General features: G+C 46.4%; 1 protein-coding gene across 1 annotated transcript in view; it reads right to left on the reverse strand.

Annotated features, from left to right (window-relative positions):
• Positions 1-4,603: 4,603 nt before the first annotated feature.
• The window catches only part of LOC138758865 (very low-density lipoprotein receptor-like), a 39,588-nt gene continuing 18,353 nt past the window's right edge, over positions 4,604-25,838 (reverse strand). The window contains exons 6-12 of the mRNA XM_069928368.1: positions 22,715-22,833; positions 18,280-18,419; positions 17,119-17,260; positions 13,985-14,119; positions 9,050-9,271; positions 8,218-8,383; positions 4,604-5,012 (exon numbers count right to left, since the gene is read on the reverse strand). Coding sequence (XP_069784469.1) covers positions 5,000-5,012; positions 8,218-8,383; positions 9,050-9,271; positions 13,985-14,119; positions 17,119-17,260; positions 18,280-18,419; positions 22,715-22,833 — 937 coding nt within the window. The 3' untranslated portion in view covers positions 4,604-4,999. The remainder of the gene's footprint in view (positions 5,013-8,217; positions 8,384-9,049; positions 9,272-13,984; positions 14,120-17,118; positions 17,261-18,279; positions 18,420-22,714; positions 22,834-25,838) is intronic.

The following is a 25,838-nucleotide window of genomic DNA, read 5'->3' on the forward strand; positions in this document are numbered from 1 at the left end:
CATCACTTACCCAGATTGTACACCATCTGCCACTTTTCCACCGAATCCTACCCCCTGTCTATATGACGTTGTAATCTAGGGAGGATGATTTAAACTCGCAAAAACGATACACATAAAAAGCATTTGAGCAAATAGCACTTGGACACCAGAAAATAACAAGATTTTATTTCACTGATTGGCACATCATGACAGATACAGTGGGAAGACTCTGAGGTCAGATAACAGTGCAATAGGTCACAACACACTCTGCCCAGTGTTTGAAAAGATCATTATGATTTTTAACATATTAAATTCAAACTCATTGCTGAATGTTAATCACAATTTACCATTGCTTGAAAGAAACGTGAAACAATTACCTTTAAGTTTATTGTTTCATCATTCAACAGTTCAAAATATAAACATTTAATTTTTATTATATTAGTTACCTGTGAACTGAATTTATCAGCTGATTAGGGGATGGTTTTGATGCACCCTCAGTCATTCTAGTTGCTCACAGAGCAGAGAAGGCGCTGTAGGAGGGGAGGTCATGGAGAACGGATCTGGGCTGCAATATCCCCGAATCAAGCTGGCTCATGGAGTACAGTAAACAGAGGTCTGAGGAACAAACCAAATCATGGCGGCAGTTCACAAACGGACACGCATTGTTAGAAATAGAGGGAAGTGATATTTTATCTAGTTCTGCAACTTTGTTGTCCTCCTTCAGAGAAGGGGATTGGCTCATGACCTCCTCACACAGTTCTGCAGTCAGCTTGCCGCACAGGGCAAAAATAAACCCGGTTTCTACTCCTGAAAATGTGTGACAACATGGCCACGAGTGTGGACCACGTGGCTATGATCAGTACTCACAGTGCATTCAACTTGGGCAAGAGGCTTCATCCCTGCAACCTTTCCCACGGCCCAGCATCCAACAGAGTGTCACACACTGGCTTATCAAAGAACACCTACAACAACTCACAACTCAAACACTGTTTACATAAAATAATTACGAGAACCAATTGCCTCCGGGATCCCACCACATCTTCCTCTCTCCTCCCTTTTCCACAGGGATGCCAACTCTGTGACTCCCTTGTTCACTCATTCCTTCCCACAACTCACCACATCTTCCTCTCTCCTCCCTTTTCCACAGGGACGCCAACTCTGTGACTCCCTTGTTCACTCATTCCTTCCCACAACTCACCCCCTGGATACTGTAAGGTAAAACATCATGAGATGGGAATGTGTAAGGAGTTACCCTGCCCTGTACAGGGCTGTAACAAGATGTAAATGCATCCTTGTACTTACAAGATAAGAGAGACATTGATGGATTGAGAGGCAGGAAGCTAGCAGGGAAAGGATAGCAACAGTTTTAGTCATTGGACAAGTAATGATATGATGATGTTCTAAGCATGTATCCAAGGGTATAAAAAATCACCATTTTGCTGATAACGGCAGAATGCATTCTCCGACTAACTTTATTAGTCGCAAGTGTTACAATCCGGTAATAAAGAACAAAGAACCCTGATTTCGACTCAGTCTGGTGTTTGTCTCACTCATTCATGAACAAAGCAGACCTAACAATACCCACCCCAGCACCCACAGTAAATGCCACATTTGCGCCCACACTTCCTCCCTCACCGCCATTCGGGGCCCCAGTCCTCATGAGTGAAGGGGTCATCTACTTCATCCGTTGCGGCCTCCTCAACGCAGACTGAGAGATCGATTCGCCGAGCACCTCACCTTAACTCCATCTGTAGAAATGGTGGGATCCAACCCCCCCCCCCAGTGGCCAACCATTTCAACTCCACGCCGACATGTCTGCTGCCCATGGACCTCATATATTGCCAGACTGAGACCACCCTCAATTTGGAGGAGCAACTCCTAAATATTCCATCTGCACACTCTCTAACCAGATGGCATTAACATCGAGCTCAGCCACTCCTGTCTCCCTCTCTTCCCCCTCCGGTCCCCTTTCCGCCAGCTCTCCACCCCCTTCCCTCCCACCCAAGAGACCTATCCCTTCCTCCTATCACTTCTCAGCTTTTGTTTCCCTCGTGCCCTCCCACCCATATCCACCTCTGACCTCTTGTCCGTGGGCCTGTCCTCCTCCGCCTGCCCTTCTGCTCACCATTTTATTCAGACACCTGCCAGTATCTGCTCACACCTTGATGAAGGGATCAAGTCCAAAACCCTAATTATTTAGGGTGAGAATGCAATTTCTAACAGGAGACACTCCTTTCAAACATCCCCAATATTGTGGATTCAGAATAACCTCATGTTGTCACTTCTACAGAGGCCCCACAGCATCTTTCATCTACCTCATACAGCTAAAAGGCACGAGTTTGCTCCTATGAAATATCAGCACCTTATTTAAAGTCTGGATTGTACATCAAGTGCATCTTCACTTTGAACCAGCAACAATTTTGATATTACTGCCCCTTTGACAAGGTCTGCCATTTATGTAATTGGATGAATCTGGCCAGTGGGACATTTCACTGCTGCTTCTAGTCCGGTCAGTGATGTGATAACTGCCCTGTATCAGTGTCAGCTTTGGGGCAAGTGCACACAAGGAACTGAGGGCAGGAACGCTATCCTGGTGTCAGATGACATCCCAGGGAAACAGGGCGTCCCGGGTACACCCTGTTCCCCTCCACCTCACCACAGGCTTAGCACAGCAGCGGCCATCAGGGAGCACCCCAAGTGAGGGGCCAGGGCATGGAATACGCGAACCAAGAGAGGGATCTGGTACCTCGTGGATGACCTTGCCTGCTCACAGTCATTGGTGGAGGGGGTGCTCACATTTGTCAGCCAAGCCAGGGAAGCATGAGACAGTGACCAGAGAAGTTCCTTTATTTTGCCCGCCCCTCTGACACTGGGGTCCAGCTCCCACAGCATCCTGCTAAGCAGCCGTTTGGTCGGGAAGGGGAGCTGGTGATACGCTGTCATTGGATTTGATTATGTGCCTTGTCCAGCTTATGGAAGGCACTTGGACATATATGGATATAATGGTTTTAATATCATTGAGATGCTTGAGGGGTGGAATGTTGTGCGTGGGAGATGTGGCCTCCCTGTCTGTGTGTATCGTGGGTGGTTACGTGGCCTCCCCGTCTGAAACTCATATCACCTGTCATGGTGCACTTTTTGTTTCATTCAAAGTTGAAGTTTGCAGGTGGAGTGTCAGTCAAGGTTGGGCTCCTGCCACTGGTTAATGCACACCTTGGCGTTGGCTAATTCAAATCATCTAGCATTCTTATTGGCTCGAGCGAGCTCTGTATTTAGCACCAGCACAGAGCACATTTTTCTCTCTCCCTGCCTTTGTGGTAATCGCCCGGGCACCGTTCCGTGCCAGGTTGTTACTGTGGATGTCGGAAGGGTTGCGGGTAAGGTGTGCACTGCACTGAAGCTGAGCCATAGTATCGCTATAAATCAAATTGCTATAGGTCAATACTTGCAGCAGAGTAGATCAGGGGTCCGGGAGGATGTGTTTATCCGTGTACAGTGTGTACCAGCTGCCTCCCAACGACGAGGGGTCTCGGAGTGTGCATTTACCCTTCTGTAGCGTACTAGAACCACCTCCCAACAATCAGGGGACCGAGAGGGTGCGTTTACCCCTGTGTACAGTGTGTACCAGCCACCTCCCAATGATCAGGGGACCGGAAGAGTATGTATATCCCTGTGTAGAGTGAGCACCAGAGCTGCTGCTCCCAAGGATCGGGGTCCAGGACGGTGTATAGAACTCCTGCTTATAGCATGCAAATGTCTGCATCACCTGTGTGAATAAGTAATTGTGTACCGTTTAACATTCTCCCCTTTGTTTCCCATTATGATTTTCTCATGCTTTTATAAATTGTGCACATTTTATTCCCACTATGATTTTCTATTAATTATTGTGTGTTAATAAAAGTTACGTCTGATTACAAACCGTTGTGTCCAGACTCGTCTCTCTGTGAACCCACCGAACCTGACACACTTCTGACCATTCCAAGCAATTCCAAACACACAGCAAATGCATCACAGGATTTATTGGTGCTCCATTTTAAAAGACTCTCTGTGACTGGAATCTGCACTCCAACCAGAGGTAAAAGGAACAATGACTCCTAGGTGGAAAGTGTTTGATGAATGAAGGTTGTTCCCAGTGGAAATCCTTCAAATCCTTTGGATCATTGAACACACTTCCCATATTTAAGCAGGGTGAAAGTCAATTAAGTCTACAGCATTTGTAATCTTCCATTTTTTCCTGCTTCTATTAATAGGCTTGTTTATTTTTTGGTTGAAGGTTTGTTCTGGAACAGTAACTTCACAACCTTGCTGCAGTTATGTCAGAATCCTGTACTCTATTTCAAAACGGAGATGTGACTTGGCAGCAATATCCCTACGGCTCGGGCCAGATCTTTCAAGTTTCAGATATTTCAAACTTTGTAAAGTTTGAGATATCATGGAATGGATTCATATTTCAACTAGTGAGAGGTTTTAAACTGCCAGGAAATTCTGTTTGTGGAAGCTTCCACATAATGGACTGTCGTGGATCCTCACAGGTCTGCCTGATTAGAATCTGTGTGGGTTTATCTCACTCAGTCCCCAGGACTGGAATGGCTACAAAGGGAAAAACTAAAAACGATGCAAAATCTATTGACCACAATGGGAACTTTATTCTTACCAACAAAATCTTATTCGTACCTGAACTTGACGACAATCAACTTCATTTTTATGTGATAGAATTAACATTGAGGGAAACTGTGTTATGAGGGAAAAGGTTCAATGCAGTTGGAAGGCTCTTTGTGTGTTTAATTACAGCTTCCGACTTTGTTCAGTGAACTTTCTAAGAGTACTGCTACAAAGCCGCTTTGACACATTCCTGCGCTGAACACCAAATTAAATTCCGCAATAAATAATACCAGGTCTTGATAAATAAATACTGTCGATGCCCTGAGCAATCAAATGAACCTTTGAATAATCCAGTCATGTGAGGAATGCTGACAGGAATGGGAGCCTTGCAGTCAGATGGGGACATCCCTCTTCATCTTTATAATAAGGAGCTGTGAAATCAAGTTAACAGAGATTAATGAGAAAATGCAAAGAATCAATTTACATCGACAGAATTGTGAGTCTTCATTCACAGAATGGTGGTGATGAGCAAGGCAACAGGAACCAGAATCGAGTCAGTACTTAGGGAACCTGAGCTCATGTCTGTGGATACAACACTCACCCTTCCCACCATCCACCTCACAATCACCATACTCTACTGGAGGAACTCAGTGGGTCGAGCAACATCAGTGGGAGAAAAGCCAGCATTTCGAGCCGAAATGCTGCTTTGGGACTGAGGAAAGTTGGCACGGAAGCCAGTGCAAAGGGGACAGAGAGGAAGGCCCCCCCCACCACAGGAGCAGCAGACCATGCATAGGTGTAGCATAATGGAATGGAGCATGGCAAGCAAAGGGAGAGAGACGAGGAAAACCATACAGCGAGGTGGAGAAAGACAAATCACACAGGGAGGAGAGGATGAAGCGGGACCACAGCTGCCAGTGCTGGGATTTGTGGTAATAAAGAGAGACCAGTCGGAACCCGAGGGGAAGGCCAAAGGGTGGGGGTAAGTGGAGATAGAGAAGAATCAAGTGCAGATACAGAACCAAAGAGGAGGTGATAAGGCTGGGTGGCTGTGGTTTGGAAAGGGAACAAAAAAAAAGGGGGGGAAAGTAAGAGCAGAAGGGAAAATGGACTCATTACCTTAAATTAGCAAATTATGTTCATTCCACAGGCAGGCAGAACAAGAGCTGTTGTTCCTGAGTTTATATTTGACCTCACTCAGCCCACGGAGAAGGCCCAGGGCAGGTGGAGAGGGAATGGGAAGTTGAAATGGCAGCAATGAGAGCTACTGCGGACAGAACACAGATGCTCTGTGAAATGATCCCCCAAATCTCCGCTTAGTATCACCAATGTTAAGTGTAGAGTTTCAGCTCAAAATGTTGACCATTCTTTGTCTCCAACTGATGCTGCTCGACCCACAAAGTTCCTACAGGAGATTGTTCCAGTAGCGCAACTACCTCAAGAGGCAAATTCTGCACTCGATCATTCAAGGACATTCTCAAAAGTGCTGGAGAAACTCAGTAGGTCACGCAAAGTTCATGGGAAATAAGATGCAGCCGCTGTGTCGGGCCTGGGCGCTTTGTTTGGAATGCGGAGAAACAGGCTGAAAAAGATAGGGGAAGGGTGGGGGGGGGGAAGGGTCATGGGAAGGAGAGCAGCTAACAGATAAGAGGTCGTAGGTGAGAGGGTAGAAGAGAAAAAAAGCTAAGAAGTGATGGGTGAGAGTGCATATAGTTAAGATAGCTAGTTCGCTGAAAGGAGAAGGGAAAGGGGTGGGGAGATGGTGGAAAAAGAGAAAGAGGAATAGGTAAGGAGAGAGAATGGGGGGAGGGAGTCAGTGAAAAAGTTGATGTTAATGCTTTCTAGTTGGAGACTGTGGAGGTGTACTACGAAGGTGTTCCTCCAATTTACGAGTGGCCCTGTTTTGTGGCCATGGACGGATGAGTCAGTGTGGCAATAGTGTGTGGAATTAAAATGGCTGGCCACTGGGAGGTCCTTGTGTATTGTGCTGAACCTCAGCACCTGCAGATTGTTTTGTACCTCCACCACTGCAAAATTCTCCCCCAATACTCTACCCCCTTTCACACTGCCAACCCTCCGAGGAAGCGGGAAGACTCGCCGAGCATGCTGCCCTTGGGAGCCTTTCCCACAGCACCATGATTTACCTCAGGGATGTCAAACTCAAATTCACGGAGGGCCAAAATTAAAAACTTGGACTAAGTCGAGGGCTGAACTAAATATTTATTGAAAATTTTCAACAACATCTGCATGGTGTCTCTTCTTTCAACATATGTAATGTTAAACTTTAGGATATAACTTTAGGAGGATAATGTTACAGGTCAGGAGTTGGTAGCTCAAGTTCACCCTTTGCTTGACCTGAGGGAAACATATTTGGTCCCTGTGGAGATGTAGTCAGCATTCACAGACTGTGTCCATTTTGGCCTGCATCAGGACTCAGCATTTCCTGCTCACTCCTCAGGCTCTAGGCCTCTATTCACCCTCGACCCACCATCCCTCTACCTGACCAGTCCTTTACCCAACCTCTACTCACCCCTCACTCCACTCGCTCTGCCTCTACCCACCCCATCCTATACACGCCCCTCTACTGCCTCTCCCCTCAACCTGTTCCTCCCTCTACCCGTCTCTCACCCTCTAATCACCCCTCCCCTACTCGCTCTGCCCCTCCCCTTTTACCTCTTCCCTATCCACCCCTCCTTCTACTCATCCCTCCCTCTAACTGCCCCTCGCACCACCATAACTTCCCCTGCCCATTACTCCTCACCTACACCCTCTGCCCACCCCTGCTTACCCACCCACTCAGGCCCAGCGCGCTGCCGATCAGCCTTTGCGGACAGCCACCCTCTCGCTCTTCACGTGCAGGGCCGAACCAGCCGTCCCTGGGGTCCGCGCGGGTGCAAGCCCTGAAGGCCGTGGCAACCGGGAGAAGTGCGCTCGCGCTGTGGAAGGGCCATCCGGTGCCAGTCGCGCGGGGCTCGCACTGCCCGGGGGCCGTGCGCAGCCTGCCAGGTCCGTCGCGCCGACAGGAAATCACAGGTGCTCGCCCATCCGCTGCACTGCTTGACAGGTGGGAGAAGTGATTGGTTGTGCGGGGAACCTTCCAACTGGCTTGCCGGCTGATGACATCGACAGACTTCTCGTGTTACAATGGGGAAGGATGTGCAATGAAGGGGGAGGATGGTGGGGGTGACATTACCAAAAACAGCATCGGCTCTCGCTGCAGGGCGGGCCACCTCTAATACATTTTTGAAATGATCTTGCGGGCAAATATAATTATATCGCAGGCCAAATTTGGCCCGCGGGCCAGAGTTTGACATGGGTGATTTACCTGGTTAATCGGCAACCCGGCCATTTGAGAGAGTTCCGACTCCAGCGACGACGATGCGAGAGCAGGTTGTGCTTTCACACCTCCAGATGATTAGTGGGTTAACTCGGCTGGGCTCTAACACTTGCCCCCACCGAGTGTCAGAGCACGGTTGAATTTAACTTGCCCTAGCAATTTGGGATGTTTCACACCGCACGATTACTGGATACAGACCCCGGTAAATTATCCAGTTCAACCCACTTATAATTGGCAGTAGGAAAGGGGCTTATTTCTTAAGTTACTGCAGCCTGTAATACGTTTTTAAAGCAACTTACTGTTGGGAAATGTTGTCTGTACATTGATCATTGCAGAGTTCACTGCATCTCAGCGAGCTCTCTGCATTGAGGTGAACAGAGGAATAGCAGTGTGGTTTCTTGACACGACAAAGAATCATTCTCCAATGTATAGCAGCACAGCACGCAGCAGTTCCAGTCAGGATCACTGAAGGAAGAGGAGGGAGGTAATAGAGAACAAATTTACCAATGGAGCACACTCACTTCACCCACAACTCAAGCAGTTCAATCTGTGCAGGCAGCCAGGAAACCAGAGGCCACATTTTGTTAATGCCACTGAAAAGAAGCTGAAAGAGTTGCCCCCTGTTCAGATCCTGCTTGGACAATTCACTGTGCATAAACTTCCTAAAAAAAGTGCTGAAAACTTTTTTCCATAGGCTTATTTTGAAAAAAACTGAAATTAAAACAATTATGCAGTAGACCTAAGTGCCACAGTTGTTTCAGAATACAGAATTCTTTTGCTGTATTAAACAGATATGATCCTGACCCAAGCTTCCTTCCATCTTTCACTTCCAGAATGGTGCCTGTCACTGGCCTATCTGCTGAGGATCACTCTACCGTGCTTTGGTCCCTTCTGAACACGGACGTCCCTATGGTGGTTCACTGGAAAATCTGCAGATGCTGTGATCTAGTGAAGAGCACCAAGGTTCTGCAGATGTCTACATCCCAATACTTTCCTTTCTGGCTTCTCTGCATATGGCACAGCTCTCTGCACATGCTACCATGTCTGCACATGACACTCTGCAGTTCTTTAGAACTAAATATTTTAATTTTAACAAGCTTTAGCAAGGAACAATTTAAAAAAAAATCTTGCCTATCATTAAGATAATCACAGTTACTGCATCAAAATAACTCGGGTCAGTTCCCTTTGGTTTCCCCTGCGGCGTGCTGGAGTTTGCTCCATCTTCCTGCGGCGTGCTGGAGTCCGCTCCAGCTTCCTGCGGCATGCTGGAGTCCGTTCCACTTTCCTGCGGTGTGCTGGAGTCTGCTCCACCTTCCCATGGCATGCCAGAATGCGTTCCATCCACCTGCGATTCTAATGCAATATAGTTGAATAGGATCAGAGGGTGTATGGGATGCTGTTTGCAGGTAAAGAGACATCTGGTAAATGCAAGCTTTTACAAGCTGCTCAGAGCCAGCAGATCCTTCAGGCAAGATCTTAAATTAATATTTCTCACCTGTATTTACACATCAAGGAATTCAGGGAAATTAACAGTGATATCTTGAATCAAATCCACATTACAGGAAGAGGTGCTGGTGATCGTTAGGCACATTAGGGTGGGGACAAATCCCAGATACTGACCAAGTCATCCAAGGACATTGGGAGAAGAAATTGCAGGCCCCCGGCAAAGATATTTGGGTGAAGTACCAGACAACTGTAGTGTAGCTACTGCTGTGCCTTCATTGAAGAAAGGCTGCAAGTACAAGCATGGAAACTGGTGAACCTGTTGCCAGTGGTGGGAAAGTTTACTAGGGAGGATTCTGAGCGGTCAGATTTACATGCATTTGTCAAGGCAAGAACTGATTAGGGAATTCAGCTTGGCTTTATGTATTTAAATAGCATCTCGTGAATTTTATTTTTTATATATAAAGTGATGACTAAGAGGAGTGACAAAGGTAGATGTTGTCGATGCGGAATTTAGCATGCCTTTTGTCAATATCCCACATGGTAGGCTGGCCTGATCCAGAGTGAGCTGGCCGCGGATAGAAAATTGGCTTGGTGGCTGGAGGCTGAGGGTTATAGTGGAGGATTGGTTCCGCAGTGCATTCCTGTGACCAGTGATGTGTTGCAGGGATTAGTGCTGGGTCCACAGTTGTCATCTATATTAAGGATTTGAATGGGAAATAGTTGATCAGTTTACAGACAAGACCAAAATTAGTGTTAGAGTGGATAGTGATAGTTAGATAATATTATAACAGGATTTAGTTTAACTGGGAATGGAGGCCAATGAATGGCAGATGGAATTTAACTTAGACAAGTTTTTAGTACGCTGAACCAGAGAAGGACTTGTACAGTGAATGGTAGGCTCCTGGGGAGTGTTAAAGAATAGAGAGACTTGGCTTACAAGTTCTCTGCAGGAAGGCCTGATTAACCATTAAGCATGTGCTTAGGGCACCAAGAGAAGGGCGAACCACAAAGTTTATTCCAGTGCAGGATTTACCATGGTGCAGCTGAACTAGGGCCCCACAAAAAAGCCCCCCCCCAACAATAAATGAAAACAAAACCATATTTAATATAGTTGTGGGGTCTAGACAGGAAGAAAACTGAATTTTTAATCTATTATTTCACATTCAGCACTTTTTGAGTCTTCACGTCTTGTCAGTTAGACAATGGAAGGGTCGAGGGGGAACCTGAGGTAGGCTGTGCTTAGGGCATCAGTTGGCCTTAATCTGCCCCTGTCTGTAGGTAGTGATTGAGAGAGACAGGATGGTGAAGAAGCCGTTGATCATGTTTGCTTTTTTACACTGCACAGAACAAATCTTTCCCTCTCACTCACCCATGTCCCCAAGTTGCCATTCTGTCCTGGTCCCATTTGCCTGCATTTTGTCAGTTTCTGAGTCCTTCCTATTCACATACCTGCCCAAATTGATTTGGACCACCCTGAGTAAAAAGGTTGCCCCTCAGCTCAGTCTTAAATCTCCTCCCTCTCACCTTAACCTTATGCCCTCTGGTTCTAGAATCATCTACCCTGGGAGAAAGACTGAGCATTCACTTTACCTCATAGTTTTATAAACCTCTAAAAGGTCACCCCTCTGAGACTCCACCTATCCAACCTCTCCCTATAACCCCATTCCTCCAGTCCCAGCCACATCCAGGCAAATTTCCTCCCCCTCCCTACGTATTGACATCCTTCCTGGAGGTAGGCGACCAGAGCTGCACCAATGTCTTGTACAGCCATGTCACGAGATCCCAAATGTGGCACTCAATACCCTGCCCAGTGATCAGCGTGCCAAACATCTCCCTCACCACCTTCTCTAACTGAGTTGCCACTTTTAGGAAACTATGCACCTGTCCCCTCTACAACACTCCCCAGGTTCCTACCATTCACCAGACAAGTCCTACACTGGTTCCTGGTTTAAATTACCAAAGTGCAGGACTTCACACTTGTCAGAGTTAAATTCCATTTCCCACTCCTTCCTATTTGATCTAGATCCTGTTGTAAACTTAAATGCCCTTCTTCACTTTGCACCTTCTTTTTCTTCTTTGGCTTGGCTTCGCAGACAAAGATTTATGGAAGGGTATGTCCACGTCTGCTGCAGGCTCGTTGGTGACTGACAAGTCCAATGCGGGACAGGCAGGCACGGTTGCAGCGGTTGCAAGGGAAAATTGGTTGGTTGGAGTTGGGTGTTGGGTTTTCCTCCTTTGTCTTTTGTCAGTGAGGTGGGCTCTGCGGTCTTCTTCAAAGGAGGTTGCTGCCCGCCGAACTATGAGGCGCCAAGATGCATGGTTGGAGGTGATATCAGCCCGCTGGCGGTGGTCAATGTGGCAGGCACCGAGATTTCTTTAAGCAGTCCTTGTACCTCTTCTTTCGTGCACCTCTGTCTTGGTGGCCAGTGGAGAGCTCGCCATATAACACGATCTTGGGAAGGCGATGGTCCTCCATTCTGGAGACATGACCCACCCAGCGCAGTTGGGTCTTCAGCAGCGTGGATTCAATGCTTGCGGACTCTGCCAGCTCGAGTACTATGTTGGTGATGAAGTCACTCCAATGGAGCAGAGACAGCGCTGATGGAAGCATTCTAGGAGCCGTAGGTGATGCCGGTAGAGGACCCATGATTCGGAGCTGAACAGGAGCATGGACCAGCTCTGTACACGCTGATCTTTGTGTGTTTCTTCAGGTGGTTGTTTTTCCAGACTCTTTTGTGTAGTCTTCCAAAGGCACCATTTGCCTTGGCGAGTCTGTTGTCTATCTCGTTGTCGATCCTTGCATCAGATGAAATGGTGCAGCCGAGGTAGGTAAACTGGTTGAACGTTTTGAGATCTGTGTGCCCGATGGAGATGTCGGGGGGCTGGTAGTTATGGTGGGGAGCTGGCTGATTGAGGACCTCAGTTTTCTTCAGGCTGACTTCCAGGCCAAACATTTTGGCAGTTTCCGCAAAACAGGACGTCATGCGCTGGAGAGCTGGCTCTGAATGGGCAACTAAAGCGGCATCGTCTGCAAAGAGTAGTTCACGGACAAGTTGCTCTTGTGTCTTGATGTGAGCTTGCAGGCACCTCAGATTGAAGAGACTGCCATCCGTGCGGTACCGGATGTAAACAGCGTCTTCATTGTTGAGGTCTTTCATGGCTTGTTTCAGCATCATGCTGAAGAAGATAGTAAAGAGTGTTGGTGCGAAGACGCAGCCTTGCTTCACGCCATTGTCAATGGAGAAGGGTTCGGAGAGCTTATTGCTGTATCTGACCTGACCTTGTTGGCTTTCGTGCAGTTGGATAACCATGTAGAGGACACCAATTTACTGCACTAATTGTGTCAATTGCATTGCCACCCAAATCATTAATATATTTAACAAACCCCAGTGGGCCCAACCTTGACTCCTGTCACAGGCCTCCATTAAGCCAGTTTTGAATCCAATTGACCTGCTCTCTTTTCTTCCTATATGATCTAACGTTCCAGACACGACATTGAATACAGGAGTTGGGACCTCATGCTAGAGTTGTTCAAGATGTTGATGAGACCACACAAGGAACATCACAAGTCATTCTGATCACCATACTGTAAATCTACAACTTGCAAAAAAAAAATGCACAAGGATGTTCTATGGACTGGATAAGCTGGGAATATTTTTCCCTGGAACTTACAAGACTGGTGTTTATGTTCATGAGGGCCAAAGATAATGTGAATGATCAGGCATTTCCTGCTGTAGGGAAGTTTGAAACAAAAAGGCATGGTTTTAATAGGACATTAGAAAAATTCAATTGGAATCTGAGGGGCACCTTTTTCAACAAGAGGCCCATGGTTACATGGTGCTAGAGGAAATGGTAGGAGTGGGTAGAAAACATTTAAAACATTGAGATAGTTTGGATCGGAAACGTTTCGACAGAACGCTGGCAAACAGGACAAGCTCACGTAGGCAACACGGTCAGGGAACAAATTGGGCCAAAGGGCCAGCTCCCCTGCTGTAAATCTACAACTTGCAGGCATCTGCCCCAATTCATTTCTGGAAATGAGCACAAAATCTCTTGGTTACTCTTCGGGGAAGGCATGAAGTTGGCAGCAACTGCCCAGCTCACAGGCTCAACGGCGCAATTCTTGGTCTGCATCCTCCACTAGCCACTGAAACTCTCATTCGTGAAGGGAGGCTGGGACTTATTTCTGTTAATGAAGCAGTACACAGACTATCACAGGCTGAAGACTGAACTAGTCTGGCTGTGACAGTTAAACAACATGCAGAAACTTAGTGTCTGGAAAGCAGCCAAATGAATCCCACTGAAACCAGTGTCCACACCTGTTCCCACAAGACACCCCTACCTGTAGGACCCTAGCCCAACAATGCTCTGTTCCCTACCATTGTGGAGCTCAGTCCCACCACAAGCACCCTGACTCAGCAAGTCTGCATCCCCCACTCAAGCCAACCATCCCGACAGTCATTACTTGTCCTGGTGAGACGGTGCCCTCACTGATGGCTGTCTTAGCCTGACCTTTGCACCTTGTGTGGACGCCCGTCTCCACAATGGCTCTGAAAGAGATAGAATTGGGCCTATCCCACAAACTGATCCACTCTTGTTTCAAGTGCTGGTCCATCTCACCCATTTCACATCCACATCCAGTCTCATCAGGCTTCATATCGTCAGGGCACAGGCATGCGTACCGTTGAGCAGTTTGCAATGCTGGCACGCACAGGAACTCACAGGCAGCATGAGCTTCAACACACCAGTTCTTCACTTTTCACACCATCGGAAAGAGACAAAGCGTATACATTAGAAATGGCAGTATCACTCGTTGTTGAAATAGTACTGCTGATCTGGCAGTGACATCAGGGACTGACGGACCAGCTCACCGCTGATCTGGCAGTGACATCGGGGACTGACGGACCAGCTCGCCGCTGATCTGGCAGTGACATCGGGGACTGACGGACCAGCTCGCCGCTGATCTGGCAGTGACATCGGGGACTGACGGACCAGCTCGCCGCTGATCTGGCAGTGACATCGGGGACTGACGGACCAGCTCGCCGCTGATCTGGCAGTGACATCGGGGACTGACGGACCAGCTCGCCGCTGATCTGGCAGTGACATCGGGGACTGACGGACCAGCTCGCCGCTGATCTGGCAGTGATATCGGGGACTGACGGACCAGCTCGCTGCTGATCTGGTCGCCACCACGGAGACTGAAGGACCAGCTCACAGTTCATGGCAGCTTCTACTTTTGTTTTATATTTTGAATAAATTGACTTTTTATGCAATGAAACATAGTTTACAGAGCTGGTAATAGGAAGGGAAAGATCTGTTGCTTAACCTCCAGCATTATTTTGTCACATTAAATTTCATTTAATGTTGAGATAAAGAGATACAGCATGTGCCCACGCATCCAATTACATCCATATGACCAAATAAACCACGAAACAGGTACATAGCTACAAGTAGAATGTCAAACTCCTTATACGGATCGTTGCTTTCCAACACGGGTTGGCGCCACAGCAACACTAGGCAATGGAACACCACCCTCGCCCACTGCTACACCAGGGGATCGAGCACCCTCGCCCACTGCTACACCAGGGGATCGAGCACCCTCGCCCACTGCTACACCAGGGGATCGAGCACCCTCGCCCACTGCTACACCAGGGGATCGAGCACCCTCGCCCACTGCTACACCAGGGGATCGAGCACCCTCGCCCACTGCTACACCAGGGGATCGAGCACCCTCGCCCACTGCTACACCAGGGGATCGAGCACCCTCGCCCACTGCTACACCAGGGGATCGAGCACCCTCGCCCACTGCTACACCAGGGGATCGAGCACCCTCGCCCACTGCTACACCAGGAGATCGAGCACCCTCACCCACTGCTACACCAGGAGATCGAGCACCCTCACCCACTGCTACACCAGGGGATCGTGCACTCTCACCCACTGCTACACCAGGGGATCGAGCACCCTCGCCCACTGCTACACCAGGGGATCGAGCACCCTCGCCCACTGCTACACCAGGGGATCAAGCACTCTCACCCACTGCTACACCAGGGGATCGAGCACTCTCACCTACTGCTACACCAGGGGATCGAGCACTCTCACCCACTGCTACACCAGGGGATCGAGCACCCTCGCCCACTGCTACACCAGGGGATCGAGCAACCTCGCCCACTGCTACACCAGGGGATCGAGCACCCTCGCCCACTGCTACACCAGGGGATTGAACTCTCTCAACCATTACTTATAAACTCACCTTCCTTTCAGTAGGGATCAGTAATTGTGAAGCCTTTCTTCCACACAACTCATTGTTTTCCTTCTGAAGCGGGAGTTGAAAGGAATGATTCATTCTTACAAGCCCCCACACCCTCCAGCAACTCTCCACTCTGTAGTGAGAAACCTTTAAGTGTCTGCCCTAGTGTCTCTGTGTGGGTCAACCAGTAGTCTTTGCAGAAATGTTTCATCACCCACGAGCAAGGTGATGTACCTCAATGACTCTCAGCTGCTGGCACTGGGGTATCTACAGTGAAGTGTGTTGAGAGGTTGGTTATGGAGCAGATCCACACCTGTTTGAGGAAGGACCCTGGCCCACTTCCATTAGTCCACTGTCACAAAAGAGCAACAGTGGTATATGAGTTACATCAGCTGGCTTTGTTAGTGGAGTGGTTAGCACCTCATTATCACACCACACATAATCCACTGCTACTTGTAAAGTGTTTGTACATTCTCTAAATATCTGCGAGGGCTTGACTCCAGGTGCTCTGGTTTCCTTCCACATTCCCAAGACACAAGGATTAGGTTAATTGGTCACATGCTGTATTTGGGCACAAGGGCCTGTTGCCGTCTTGTTTCTCAGCCTGTTGTTCATGGACTGCAGCTTAGTGTTTTCACACCATTTTACCAGCAAAATTAATAATCAAACTCAGGTACCTCAATTCTATTGTCTTTAATATAGCTTTGGACAAGCGCAGCAGCACTCTTTCACGTTTGAATCAAAAATTGGCACAAGGCCAATTCTGACAAGCTTGACAGGGTTTAGAGGAGGGTTAGGTAGGTAAACCTCCTGGCCGGGTTCTCCACTTTCAGGTGGCCACCTGACAGCCGCATAAGAATACAATAGGGCAGCTTTACACCTGAAAGTGACTATTAATAAGTATAAGAACATAGGAGTAGGCTACTGTAGAGCAAGCCTGCCCTGCCTTTCAATAGCCATTTTCAGGTGGCCACAATACCCGACTTTTAAGCCGCCTATTGTACTCCTATGCGGCTGTCGGGTGCCCACCTGAAAGTGAAGAACCCGGCCAGGAGGTTTACCTACCTAACCCTTCTCCTGAAGGTATGATATCCTGCTCCGAGAATCCCTCGTTGCACCTTAAAGCAGCAAAATGGTAGCATTTTGAGTGGCTCCCAAACAGACACATCAATGTTCAGTGAATAGAAGGATATCAGCAATCCTTAATTTGGGCATTATGTTCGGCCCAGACAAGAAGGCCGAAAGGCACGTTCTTGTACTCTTTGCCAGGTACAGCTCGACGCTATACATCGCTGACAGTGATTGAGTGATGATATGGAAAAACAATACATCAAAATAAACCAAAAACCTGTTCCTGCAAACATACAATTAAAATAGCTGTGGATGCATCAGAACTTGAGGACCATATTAGTTAGCTTATACAGAGAGTAGTACACGTCCTGAACATTTTAAGAACTTTGTGCACTCTGCAGCAGGAGAAATGCAGCAATAAATAGATATCTCATACCAATTGGTTGCATCAGCTTGTGTAAGATGACCAAGCCATGTGGGTTGGAGAGGTTTTGTGCCAGAACTGTCATATTAGCTCCTGTAAACTTGTCAGCGCTGTACAGAGTCCCGCTGCCTTCATCAGACCAGTACACACGGCTCTAGAAGAGAATGTCCCATCCTGTCAGATCTACACACACATTTACAGAATTTGAAGTTAATCAGAAACACCAATTTTGAAGTCATTTTCAGTCAGGTTCATCCGCTAGAAAACTAATTCATAAAAATAAAACTCCATTTACTCCTCAGTCAATTATTTCGAGGATATTATTACCACTTCCACAGTAGTTATGAAGTCAAACTGCATGTAGTGAACTGAAGAAATAGGAAATCTCTGTTAGTTCCATCTGTTCTTGAGCTGCACATTCTCAAGGGCATTGCTCATAATCTTACAAGATTATTTGTTTGAGTACATAGAACATAGACATCTATGGCACAGTACAGGCCCTTCAGTCCATAGTGTTGTGCCAACCTAATATCCTACTCTAACAACTGCCTAGAACATCCCTTCTGCATCACCCTCCATTTTTCTCAGTTCCATGTATAATCTCATAGTCTCTTAGAGGATCCCGTTGTATCTGCTTCCACCACCGTTGCCGGCAGCCTATTCCATGCACCCACCACTCCCTGTGAATAACTTAACTCTTACATTCTCCCTGCACTTACTCCCTAGAACCTTAAAACTATGCCCCTTGATATTCTGTCTCAAACCTTTGGGGTAATTTGGGAGTTCCAGAAAGCAGGGCGGGGGTTGTTAGCTGGATGGCCTGCACCAGTATATGGTGGGGGTGGGGGGGGGGGGGGGGCAGTGAGCGCCTTGTAGTGGTGCCCAGCCCAAACAGCACAAACCAGGTCCAACTTTGTAGAAGTTTCAATCTCACAAAGTCACAGTTCAGGTGGGGCATTGATCACCAGGCAAAACCCAAAGTGCCAACTCACACAAGAATTCAATGCCTTCTGGTACAACGGGGGACACAAAGCAAGTGGCAGGTGATGAGAGGTACCAAGAGATTGCTGCCAAAATACCAGGGTGTAGCAGTGGCTCCACACTGCACAATGCACCCAATTCTCTGTCAATTGCAAGGAATTAATCTGGCAACAAAAAAAATTAAGATTTTACCTCAAACACTGCCAGCCCAAATGGATTTGCCAGGTACTTGTTGGAATGGAAAGCACTCCCTCGATAGTGTCCATCCAGGTCAGAATAAAACAGCTCATGCAGCCCAGCATCTACCCAGTAGAGACGACTGTGAACAATGTCTGAAAGCAAGATGTACAAAGAATTGGATTGGTCTTTTCACTTTTGTTCTAATCCCAGGCAGTTAAAGTTCTCTTCAAGTCTGGACATTAAAGGGATGCTGATTGTGTGTGAACATCCGAACTTCACTCTGTTCTCCCTCGTTATGCTGGGGCCGCTGACGACAATTGGGAATGTCCAAATTTAATGGTGCCCAGTGGACTGGTTGTCAGCTCATCAAACAGGGCACATGCCTCCGTCCGATCAGCAGAGCATGTTTTCTTGACGCTCACTTTGTATACATGTCCTCTGGTGTTTGCTGATCCTGCCCTAGGAAACAGGCTCTGGCTGTCCTCGTAATCTTGTACACCTCTATCAAGTCTCCTCTCAGCTCCAAAGAGAAAAGTCCCAGCTCTGCAAACCTTGCCTCATAAGACTTGTTTCCCCAATCCAGCCAATATCCTGGTAAATTTCCTCTGCCCCCTCTCCAATAGCTTCCACATCTTCCCTATGATGAGCTGTCCAGAACTGAACACAATACTCAAAGTGTGGTCTTACCAGAGATTTGTAGAGTTGCAACATGGCCTCTCTACTCCTGAACTCAATCAAGCATCCCATAGGCCTTCTTAACTATCCTATCAACCTGTGCGGTGACCTTGAGGGATGTATGGATTTGAACTCCAAGGTCCCTCTGTTCATCCACACTCTTAAGTAACCGACCATTAACTCTGCACTCAGCCTTCTGGTTTGTCCTTCCATCACCTCACACTTATCGAGATTCAATTTTATCTGCCACTTTTCTGCCCAACTCTGAATTCTGTCTATATCCTCTTGTAACTTTCAGATCCATCTACAACTCCTCCAACCTTCATGTCATCCGCAAACTTACTGACCCATCCTTCCGCCTCTTCATCCAGGTCATTTATAAAAATCACAGAAGAGCAGAGGTCCCTTCAGCACTCCACTAGTCACGTATCTCCAGGCAGGAATACTTTGCCTCCACTATTACTCTCTGCTTTCTTCCTACAAGCTCATTTTTTTTATCCATACAGCTGATTTTCCACTGATCCCGTGACTTACGATGCAACCAGAACTGACACAATATTCTAACATGGTGGCAGGCTAACTAGAGTGGAACACTGCTCAAGAGTGCTTACGCAAATAAGAAATTCTGGAAGCACAAGTTCTGGTGATAGATCTTTGACATGAAACTTTAACTGTTTTGACTGTTTTCTTTCACAGGTTCTGTCTGACCTGAGTTTTACCAGCATATTGTTTTTATTTTAGATTTCCAACTTCTATAGATTGTTTTTTTGATTTTCAAGGGTTCTTAACCCTTCAGGAAAGTTTAGAGCTTGAGTGAGCATCAGATATTTTCAAATTTAGTGCTCGACATTCAAAAGAAGAAGGACAGAGTTGACGGGGAAAATGGGGCAGCAGTAGTGTGGACATAAAATTGGTAATGCTACACGAAAGCTTGCCCGCTTTCATCCCGCAGGATGATCACAGAAGGAGCTCTCTGGGGAGTGAAATATGCAAATGGTGCAAAATTTGGAACGGGACTGAATTGTGAAGAGAATGCCAAGGAAATATGGTGTGCTGGTGATGGATGAGATTTAATACAGATAAAAGGGAAGTTTTGCATGTTTCAAGAAACTGAAATACATCGCCTAGAATGGTAGTGGAGGGAGATGCTCATGGTTTTCAAAGGGGAACTGGGCAAGTACTTAAAAGGAAATAATAAGGGAAGAGGGTAGATTTGTGCGAATATGTGTTAGACATCCACACTTCCTTAAAGGTAGTAGTACATGTCAATCAGGTTGTTAAAAAGCAAGAGCTATTTCCCTTCTTAGCTGAGGCACTGAAAATTACAGTCATGTGTTAGAACTATACGCAATGCTAATTAGATCACAGTCTGAGACCATGTGTTTGGTGGGTTCCAGTGGAGATTGTGATGGATGAGGGGAACATTTTTGGAAGAGGAACATTTGGATACGGTGTGGTTGTTCTCAACTGAACAGAAAAACTTTCAGATGATGAGAGTAAATAGGGCAAGATCCATTTCCTTCAGCAGAGGGATCCAAAAAAAAAAACACCTGAAACACATTTGAAAATAATCCACAATTGGCTTGTTAATGGGAGGCAGAGTAATGGTGAAGGTTGCTTCATGACTGAAAGCCTGAGACTGATAAGCCGCTTTCAGGTGGAATCGCCAGGAGAACGAGGCTCCGGAGGCAGCTGCGGGTGTCTGCGAAGGGAGGTTCATGTGGCAGTGCTGAAAGCGCTGTTCTGCCACGTGAAAGGTTTGCAGCGAGGAGAGGTGCTGCGGAGCAAATGCCAGCTCCTGAGTCGGGGCAGGGGCAGCCGGCAGGGGGAATGCCCCAGCCCCGACGTCCTGCGCCGGACACTCCTGCCCCGTAGTCCCACGCCGGCTGCCCCTGTCCTGACTTCCTGTGCTGGGGGGCTGTTAGGCAGCAGGGAGGGGGGCTGTCGGCAGCGAGGAGAGGGGTTGCCAGCTGATTGTCATCAGCCGGCCCCTGCTAGGCACAGGCTGCTGCTTTCAGGGGCCTAGGGGGAGCACTCAGAAGCGGAGAATATACCTCCCTAAGGTGGGTTGAGTAACTACACCTCGGGGATGGGTTCTCTGCTTTCAGGTGGCCTCCTGACAGCCGCATTGGGGTACTTTACATTCAGGTATTCTGGCCACCTGAAAGTGGTGTAGTCTACTGCAGGAATCAACGCTTGACACTAACTGAATGTTATACAAGTTGATTCACACATGCATATAATGTGCCACCAGAAGTTGTGTAAAAATATTCATATAATGTGCACATGAGGGTATAAATTCTAACTGACAAAAGCAAGTTGCATTTAAATGGGGCATGAGACAAAGCACATACCAGCATCTGCCAGTTAATCTCCCACAATTAACACCCAATCAACTTTCCCCAGAGGTGTCAATTCTCCATTATAGAGATGATATTCTGCTTCAATACATTAACAAGCTTTGGAGAGGAATCAATTAAATAGATCAAAGACAGGGTTAAGAGTTGAGCAGGATTTAAATTCTAATGTTGTCTTCAAATCAGAGGTGCTTGATATGTTGATCTCTTCCTTTAGGGCTGGGTCTGGGCAATTAACATTGATAAGGTGCAGTGCCCTGGCCAGAATGTCCTGTTTATAGGAATACCGTGGCACTCAGTCTAAAGAGTTCAACATTTCCCATGCCCACTATAAATTTCCACTATTATATTCTCATGCTTGCTATAATATTCCCACACTTGCTATAAATTGCCGATATGTCCCCTTCCCATGCTCGCTACAAATTGCTGGTGCATCTTTCCCAAGGGTGCTATAAATTGTACCCATTCTTTCATTGCCGCTATTACATTTCCATGCTCACTATAACAATCCCACACTCGCTATAAATTGCCGGCATATCTTTCCCATGGCCGCTATAAATATTACCTGGAAGGGAGTGTTTCAGTTATGAAGAAAGATGGGATAGACTGGACTTGCTTCCTTGAAACAAAAAATAGAAAGGTGGGATCTGTCAGAGGTACACAAAATTATGAGACATAAAGCCAGAGGGAAAAAGGTTTAGTTAAAAGATAAGAGATTTAAGGGGACAAGGAAAAATTTTCCACCTTGAGGGTGGTTGGAATCTGGAATGCACTGTCTGGAGGCAGGTGCTCTCGACACATTTAAGAATTATCTAGACAAAATTAACGGAAGAGATATGCCACATTCGTTGAAGTGTGGCAACCGTATCTAAGGCACACCAATTCACCCCCCCCCCCCCCATCGAATAAGAGAAAAGAAACAAGTCCATCCCAGCGGGTAAAGGATTAAGAACGTGAAATGAGGAATGTGTCGCAGACGACATGTTTTTTCCCTTGTCTGTTTCTATTTAATATCCGAGGTCCTCTAGCGTTGAGAAGGATCATTGTCTTTGCCAGTATCGAGGTGGTTTTTGTTTTTTTATATTTTGGGATAGGGATAGGGAGGGGAGGGTGTAAGGAGGGGGAATAAGGACTCTGTAAATCATATTACGTGGAGATGTAAAATTTTGTTTATTGAGTCTTTGGAAAATCAAAAATAAAATATTAAAAACTTATCTAGACAAGCTTTTGAATTGTGAAGACATAAAAAATCAAGTGTTTGGGACCAGTGTAGAACTTGATCTACACATGGTGGGCTGAAGTGCTGGTTCCTGCGAACTTACAAATGGAGAAATGAGGAAATGTTTCCATCGAAAGGACTGCCCTTACCTGCAAAAACAAATCCTGATTCAATGGATGGTGGTATTTACTCTTACCCAGTGCAAGCCCTGTAGGTTTCTCAATCTCAACGCTGACCATTATCCTTCTGCCAACTCCATCCATACCAGCCTTTTCAATTTTTGCTGGTTCTCCCACATCAGCCCAGTAAAGGACCCTGTAATTCAGAGATTCGCAGGACTTAAAAATGTAACAGCAACTAACCAGGACAGCTCAAGATTCAAGTTAAAACACTAGTGGAAACTGATGTACCATGTAAAACTCTAGATTCTGGGGTCCAGTGCAATTCACAAATGTGCTGAAGAAACTCAGCAGGTCACACAGCGGTCATAGGAAGTAAAAGCTAACCAATGTTTTGGGCCTGGGTCCTTCATTAGGGATAAGCAAATACAGGGAGGTGCTTGAATAAAAAGCAGGGGGGAAGCAGAGAGGAGCACAGGTTAACAGATGTCACAGGTGGATAGAAGAGGGAAGGGTGGGGAACTGGAGGAAAGGAGGCAGAGAAAGAGAGAATTGGGGAAGGCGATTAACAGAAACTGGCGGTCGATATTAATGCCATCTGGTTGGAGGGGGCCCAGATGGAATATTAGGTGCTTACTGCAATGTTTTGGGTTGCCTCGGTTTGAATTCCTTATCCATCCATCTCCTCACCCCCTTCCCTCTCTTATCAGAAAACTACCCTACCTCTCCGGCCACTTCTCAGCTTTTTTCTCTGCTCCCTCCTGCCTGTATTGACCTATGATCTCTTTTCTGTTTGCCTATTCTCCACCCCCTGCCCCTTCCTCCCTCTTCCCCACTCCCCCACCTTTTTAAATTAAAATCCCGACCTGACAAAGGCCCCCAAGCCCGAAATGTTGATCACTTCCTCTGGATGCTGTGTCACCTGCTGAGTTTCTACAGCACATTTATGTATTAAAGCTGGCATTCCTTCCAGATCTCCTTGCAATCATCCTGCTCGAATTCCTCATTGCCATTTAACTACACTGTTCCTCGGGCCCTTATTACATCTCCCACATCACCTCATAATTATCACCATTCTACTGGTTGACAAGTGATCTGCACCTTAATTCACCCTCTGTTCCTTGCTCCATATGCATTGAAATTCATATTTATACTTTTTTTTCCCCCCAAACCCCAATACCATTTTGGAGTAATTGGAAAATAAGCTTTCTAATACACTTGCTCAAGAATCAGTCTCCAATTGGAAGAATTTTTTAAAAACTTATGAGTGATACAAACAAGAGTTATATTCCAGTCATTCTTCAAGAAAGAGTTGTTAATAAAGGACGCATAATGCAAGTCCACATGCTTGGGTATTTTTCCCACACATCTACCTTGCCTCTAATTCATCTACTGATGGTGAGTTCAAGGCAGATAATACAAAGGTTGGAGGTGTGGTGGATAGTGCAGAAGTATCTATTGGAGGTTACAATAGTGTGAGAGATGAGTAAAACTAATATAAAAATATGAGAGATGAAGAAAGCTAGTATGGATATATGTGTAATGAATAAAGCCAGTGTGAATAGGATAAGGGAAGATAATAGAATGTAGGAAGTTAGTCTGAATAAGATAAGGGTCTTCTAGCCTTAGAGAGAGTCAGCAAGTTCTGCATATGTAATGAGTAAGCCTGAGACAGAATTAGCAAGTGAATAAGGACAATAAGATGATGGGACACCGACAGGATACCCCCTGGTCCTCCAAGTTCACAGAAACAGCACGTAGGCAGACAGGATTGCCTAATGCCAAACTCATCCAGGAGGCAGAAGAATGTAAGGGGGAGGGTACTTCTATACTGAAATCAACTGTATAAAAGTTGGGTGAGCCCCAGTGTATGTGTGTATTCCCAGGGTAAGGGGAAGCACCCAACTTTGCATTGTTGTATAATAAATGTTCTTTGTTCTCAATTTTTGTCTCGAGCAAATTCTGTGAAGGTACTTCTGTTTCTCACAATAGGATATAGACAGGATGAGGAATTAAGCAAAAAAGTATCAGATAGAATAAGTACAGTGCTGCATTTTGGAAGGTCCAACTTGAAAGCAGTGTACATGGTTAATGGCAGGATTCTTAACAGTGTGGAAGAACAGACAGAGCTCGAGGGTCCAAATCCACAGCCTCCCTCAAGAATGCTGCGCAAGTTGTTGGGGTAGTTAAAAAAATCTTATGCTATGCTGGCCTTCGTTAGTCAGGGGATTGAGTTCTAGGGCTGTGAGGTGGTGTTGAACCTCATAAAACTCTGTTATACCGCACTTGGAAAATTGTGTTCAGTTCTGGTCGCCTCATTACAGGAAGGACGTGGAAGCTATGGAGTGTGTGCAGAGATTTAGGAGGATGTGGCCTGGGTCAGAGAACGAGTCTCGAGGCAAGGTTAACAGAGTTAAAAGCTTTTCTCTTTGAAGTGAAGAAGGTTAAGAGGTGACTTAATTATTGCAAGATTATGAGAGGCATAGAAAGGGTGTAGAGCCAGCAACTTTTATTCCCCAGGGACGAAAGTAGCAAACACTAAAGGACATCAGTACAAGATGAGAGGAGGAAAGTTTAGGGGCGATGTCAGAAGTAGCGCTTTGTTTTTACACGGAGTGTGGTGAGTGCTGGGGTGGTGGTGATGCTGGTACAATAGGGACATTTAAGACTGTTAAGACCGACACATGGATGTAAGAAAAATAGAGGGTTATGGACTGTGAGCGAGGGAAGGATTAGATGGAGGAAGTAGGTCAGCACAAGACTGTGGGCTGAAGAGCTTCTACTGTGCTGTACCATTCTATGTTCTCTTTAATAATTTGCATTCACTTTGACACACAACATGGAGTGGTGATTTAATCAGGGTGTTTAAGATGCAAGGAACTGATGAGGTAAATGGACAATGATGCACTAATAAAGGCACATTACATTTAAAATCAAGTCAGGTAACAATAACTGCTCACACTGCCAAGCACATCCAAGCTGGTGAATGAATAATTAAAGCAAACATGAGGGTTCAAAGAATCTTCCAGGTGATAATTAATGATTATATCTGACCTCCAAATGTGTTATTTTAATCCATTAATTAGTTTTTCAGTGCTTCAAAATAAATTTTAAACAAGAAAGTTTGCAGATGCTGCGATTCAAGTGCAATGCATAAAAATGCAGGATAAACTCAGCAGGTCACACAGCATACACAGGAAA

The sequence above is a fragment of the Narcine bancroftii genome, chromosome 3, assembly GCF_036971445.1.
Source record: "Narcine bancroftii isolate sNarBan1 chromosome 3, sNarBan1.hap1, whole genome shotgun sequence".
NCBI lineage: Eukaryota > Metazoa > Chordata > Chondrichthyes > Torpediniformes > Narcinidae > Narcine > Narcine bancroftii.